Consider the following 5,201-nt stretch of genomic DNA (forward strand, 5'->3'; position numbering starts at 1 on the left):
TTGAGCTCCAGGCTGGTCATTCCCGGGGCTCCCCACCCAGCCAGGGGTGCGGGGGCAGCCCAGGCTGGCGGCTGGCGGGCGCTGCTGGGCCAAGGGACAGCTGTGTCCCCTGTCCATCCCTCGCAGGTGAATCTGTAGGAGAGGGTTGGCCGCCTCTGCCAGCACTGGGCGGGACGGGAAGCGTGGCCACGGAGGAGTGGGCTGCAGTGCAGGGCTGGAAGCGGCTGAGGCAGGCGCTTACCTTCTCCCTAACTCCTCCTTCGACGGCTGCAGAGCTTCGCTCCGCGGGTGAGCAGTGCCCGGCTGGGCGAGGGATGCTCTGCGCCGCTCGGTGCCCCGGGACCGCGGGGAGCTGGGGCGGGGATGGGGCCGGGCTGGTTTCGAGAGGTCGGAGGTCGAGCTGTGAGCCAGGCTCCCACCTCGAGGGCGCTGTCCCCTGGCTCGGGCAGCTCATCCGCAGGGAGCTGCTGGTGGCAGGGTGTGAGGAGCAGAGCAAGCCTGTTCCATGTGCTGGCTGGGGTTTCCTCACTGTCCCGGCAGCCTGGCGGGGGTACAGGGGCTGGGGGCTTTCACTGGAAAATGAGAGGATTTGTGTTGTGTTTAAACGCAGCTGTTCCTGCCTCTCCCGCGGGGCTCTCTCGCAGCCCAGGATCTTCCCTGGTTTTGGGTGCTGAAGGGACCAAGCAGCACGTTTTCCCAAAATGATGGAAAATAAGGTGTTCCTGTCATTCACGTTCTACAGCACAATTCTGATTTTAAAAATGTATGTCGTTGCCATCATTACGGGGCAAGTAAGACTCAGAAAGAAGGTAAGATTCGTTTTCCTTCTCGTCCCTTTCTGGCTCTTTGCTTGAGTTTCTGTGATTTTGCTTTCTTCTTCTATTCCTCTAAAGTACAACAACATTTTCCTGAAGCAAGCTGAGTTTTCTTTGACTTCAGCTGAAAGCAAACTTGTTTCATAGCTGCAGCAGATAAATATCTCACTTCTATTTGACCCTTTTTGTTTGTTTCTACCATCTGTACTTTGATGTTTATAATTTTGGAAACCTAATCTAAACAATAATAAGATCTAAAATACCAAGCAGGTGAGATGCTTCTAGAAAGAGTCTGTTTACATTAATTTGCAGGATCTGGGAAAAAAAAAGGAGAAGGGGAAAAAAAAGTTTAAGAAGAAATCATTGTAATGGTCTTTTTTCTTGCGGTGTAGCAGAAAGCTTTTGAGCTTTTGGAGGCTGACTGGCCATGGGAATGCTCCAGGAGAGCAGCAAGTCGTGGGCAATAAAACAATAGCTGGAGGAAATGATTCTTGGTCAGGGAGGAAAATACAGGGAGGACCAGCTGCCGTCAGGAGTTGGGGCCAACTGGACTTTTACTACCCTCACCCCAGCTCCTGATAAAACCCAGCTTTCTGTAAAATCTGTTTTAAAGTATTTGAGGAGTTTCCAACTGCGTCAGTGGAGAGGGAGGGAGACATTTCTGGTCTCAGCTAGAATACAAATACCCTGTGCTGTGGCATCATTGTAACAAATGAATTGTCTTCTCCCCTTGTGATTCTAAATGATGCTCCAGCCCTGGGACAATTTGGACTTGTAACAATTAAAGAAAGCACCAGGGCCCTTTCCAGGCTGCAAAAAGAAGCTGTCAGATGTAGCCAGGTCCCTGAGGACAGCTTTTGAGCATAGGCGAGGAGCTCACACAAATAATTTTAATTTTTAACTTTATTAGTGTAGGATCCCATTTCCCTGTGGGAAAGCCACACAGTGCCACTGCCAAAAAGCCAGCCAGGGAATATTCTCTAATCTATCAGTCCTGGTTATCTTTTGGAGGCTGCATCGTGTCTGCAAGCTCTCTGCCAGCGGTGATCTTGCTGGCTGGCAAAGTCTCCTCTAAATGGGTTTCATGGGAAGAAGTGGACAGGGGTGAGGTGGGAGCTGCCTTGAAACCCTCATTTGAGACCTGCTCAGCAGGCAGCACTGGGTTTTTTGGAGGGCAAGGAAAACTCCTGGGGAAGTGCAGGACAGTGTGCATGGAAGTGCAGTGACCCTCATTTTTATGAAGAATGGTAACAAATTTGGGCAGGGAAAATCCCCACAGGACTTCAAGGTTAGGGGCAAAGCTTCTACCAGTGAGGCTCCTGAAGACTGTAAGCAGGTGGGGACTGTCTCTTACAGGCATTTGCAAACCCGGAGGACGCCCTGCGCAATGGGGGGTTGCAGTTCTGCCGTGAGGACCCTGACGTGGAGCGGTGCCGCAGGTGAGCGGTGCCAGCATTCTCTCTGCTGCCAGCATTCCTGGTGCCACCATCCCTTCTACACCAGCTGCTGGCAAACAAGAAGTAGGAAGCTAAAGGGCTCACTAATTAAGTAATATTCTACTAATATTCTATGGTCAGACTGCCTCGAGCTCTGCTGTGGGACCCTGCACACGAGAGCAGTTTAATCTTTACCAGAAACTTGGTGTGCACTGGAGCAAGGGCAAGAGAAGGATCCGGGTTTGCATTCAACATCCAACATCCAGCTCTGACTAGCTCGCTCCTAGGTGCTCAAAGTCCCATAGATTCCCAGTGTCTCATCCCATACCCACGCTGAAAGGCTCTTTGTGTCCTGCTGTGACAGGACCCCAGATCCCTGCACAGTTTGGGCAGGCAACAGAGTGACTGGTCCCAGTGCTGTAGGCAGCTGCCCTTTCTGGGGATTTGGGAAAAGGCCGAACAGGATTACAATAACTTTCGCCTCTCTGATTGGGCAAACTCTGAATGTTACCCCTCTTCTGTGAGAATCACAGTTTCTCAGAGGTAAAACACGGGATTATTCAACCCTGGGCTTGATTTGCTGTCCCCCTTACCAAAGGAGGTGCCCCAAGTGCTGGGCTGGATTGCTGATGATGTGCAGGAAAGGGACTGGAGTTGTGCCCTGCTGTCCTTGAGCCCTGGGCTCATGGGGACCTCACTGTTCATATCCCACTGCCTCCAGCATTTGCTTTAGAAAACATCCCGTGCCACCTCATTGCAGGGCTGCCAGGGGGAGGAGGAGGATGGAAAATGAGCCATTTCCTTCCTAGCAAAAATAAAATAATAGCAGAAATAATAATCACAATCTTCTTTTGATTATTCAGGATAAACAAACTTCCATAAAAATAAATAGCTGGAGCTGCAGCAAAAACCTGGGGCAGCCTGGGATCTGACTTGGGCAGCTGAAGCTCTCAGAGTCCGTCCTTGCTGATGTATTTGCAGCCCTGGATAAGACACATTCGACCCAAGGTGTTTCACCAGAGCAAGGGCAACGTCAGCTTTTAATCTCAGACTGTATCTGGAGGGGTGCAGAGCCAGGGGTCTGTGCAGGGTAGGGACAGAGCAGGGCAGGACATTTACCTCGTGCCTCTGAGAGAGGCCCCTGGCTTCCTTGCAGCTCTCTCCTTTCTCCTCCTTCTTCTTCCATTTGTCCTTCCAGCCCTGCTGAACCCCCAAGTCCTTGGGGTTTGTTCAGAGGATGGTGCCTGGGGAGGAGGGGCACAGCCCACACTCATGGCCTGACCCAGTCCTGTTTCATTAGCGCTGTGGGTGGTGGCAGTGACGCTGTGACACCCAGGCAGGTGCATGTTCAGCTGGAGCACAGGGTTTGGCTCCATCAGTGCTGATGTGTCACCACATGGCCACAGCATCCCCTCCAGCCACAGTGTGGGGGTCGTTGGGTCACTCCTCCCCAGTCCCCTTTGGATGCATTTATGGAGAGAGGTGAAACCACAACCCCTCTCATCCTGTGAGTTTCTCCACTGGAGAAGCTGTGGTCTGGAACTGCCTTTTGTTGTGTAGCATGGCCACATCTGGGGCCATGCCGTGCTGGCACCACACCAGTTTTGAGCTTTTCGCAGCTTCACAGAGTCTGTCTTCCGCTCTGTTTATTTGAAAGCTCCAACTCTCGAGCTGTCATCTGCTGTGGCAAAGGCGTCCCAGTCACAGAGAGAAAGTTTCAGGAGCTCAGCATCCCAAGGGAGAGACACAAGGTGTGACATTCTCCTGCCTCTGTTTGTAAGGGAGAACTGACCCTTTTGGGGGCTGTGTTTGCCCCATTCAGTGGGGAAGAAGCCCAGCAGCACCTAGGAATGGATATTCTGGCTAGAAGGAATGAGAGAAAACAGGGAATTCCAGTGGCAAGGAACAACCTTATCTTGCTTTTCAGGGCCCACCGCAATGACATGGAGAACATCTTTCCCTTCCTCTTCCTCGGAGCCATCTACTCCCTGCTGGATCCCAGTCCCACAGTGGCCAGGATCCACTTCCTCATCTTCTGCGTGGGACGGATCATCCACACCGTTGCCTACCTCCTGCAGCTGAGGGCACCCATACGCTCCGTGGCCTACAGTGTGGCCCAGCTGCCCTGCTTCTCCATGGCCCTGCAGATCCTGCTGGCCACCACCCCGTACTGGTAACAACCGGAGAGACCGACCAGCCAAACCCCCTGATCCTGACTCTGCTGGGCCCCCCTGCTAGTGGGGAGAGAGAGAGAGAGAGTGTGTGTGTGTGTGTGAGAGATGTCACCAGGGAGGTCACCTGCACCCTGAGGAGGTTCATTGCAGCCTTGATGAAATTCCACTGCCATCGGAATTTGTCAGAGAAGTCACCAGAGAGAAGGGACATGCAGGAAGGGGATGTGGAGGCAGGTTTTTCTCTCTCCTGCTGAGGATGAGAGGTTGAAAGCACATGGACTACCCCTTGAGAAAGGGGTCATTGAGGGAAAGGTTTTCTGTGTTTGGAACTGTGACTGTGACCTTGTCCTCCTGGTCATGAATATCCCGTGAATCAGGCAGGGAAAATCATGAGGGTCCCACAAAGTCTCTTAGTCAGCAGATGTGGTTGGTAGCAGAGGTTATAAAGCAGCCACTCTTCTCCTGCCCAGTGATGTGCATCTCTGGGAATGTGAGTTCCTTAGGATTTAGTCCCTTAGGTTCCCTCTCCACCAAGGAGGACAGGAGGCAGGTGCCTTCCAGGCAGTGTAACAGGGAAGTCAAAATCTCAGGGGTGACGTTGCGAAGCCACTGAAGCTTTCAGTGCTCCCAGTGCCACCTCGTCTCACGCCACAGCACACAGCTCCCTGCCAGGAGCCTCACTGCAGGCAGGACCCTGGAGCTCCCGGCAGCTCCCAGCCAGCAGCAGCTGTGGCTTTTCCATCTCAGCCTCCCCGCAGCAAGATGCAGAGTGAATG

At 52.8% G+C, this 5,201-nt stretch overlaps 1 protein-coding gene across 1 annotated transcript; it reads left to right on the forward strand.

Moving 5' to 3' along the window:
- Positions 1-594: 594 nt before the first annotated feature.
- PTGES (prostaglandin E synthase) lies at positions 595-5,047 on the forward strand. The gene is made up of 3 exons (XM_068211299.1): positions 595-809; positions 2,172-2,254; positions 4,179-5,047. The coding sequence occupies exons 1-3, from the start codon at positions 702-704 to the stop codon at positions 4,426-4,428; spliced, it is 441 nt and encodes a 146-aa protein (XP_068067400.1). The 5' UTR covers positions 595-701; the 3' UTR covers positions 4,429-5,047.
- The last annotated feature ends 154 nt before the right edge of the window (positions 5,048-5,201 follow it).

This window comes from Anomalospiza imberbis, chromosome 21 (genome assembly GCF_031753505.1).
Source record: "Anomalospiza imberbis isolate Cuckoo-Finch-1a 21T00152 chromosome 21, ASM3175350v1, whole genome shotgun sequence".
Classification (NCBI taxonomy): domain Eukaryota; kingdom Metazoa; phylum Chordata; class Aves; order Passeriformes; family Viduidae; genus Anomalospiza; species Anomalospiza imberbis.

Excerpts from the sequence above, each read along its gene's own strand:
- PTGES (XM_068211299.1), top strand. The coding sequence starts at position 702 with ATGATGGAAAATAAGGTGTTCCTGTCATTCACGTTCTACAGCACAATT. Across the intron at positions 810-2,171 it reads AAGTAAGACTCAGAAAGAAG|GCATTTGCAAACCCGGAGGA; the intron begins GTAAGATTCGTT and ends TGTCTCTTACAG. Across the intron at positions 2,255-4,178 it reads GACGTGGAGCGGTGCCGCAG|GGCCCACCGCAATGACATGG; the intron begins GTGAGCGGTGCC and ends CTTGCTTTTCAG.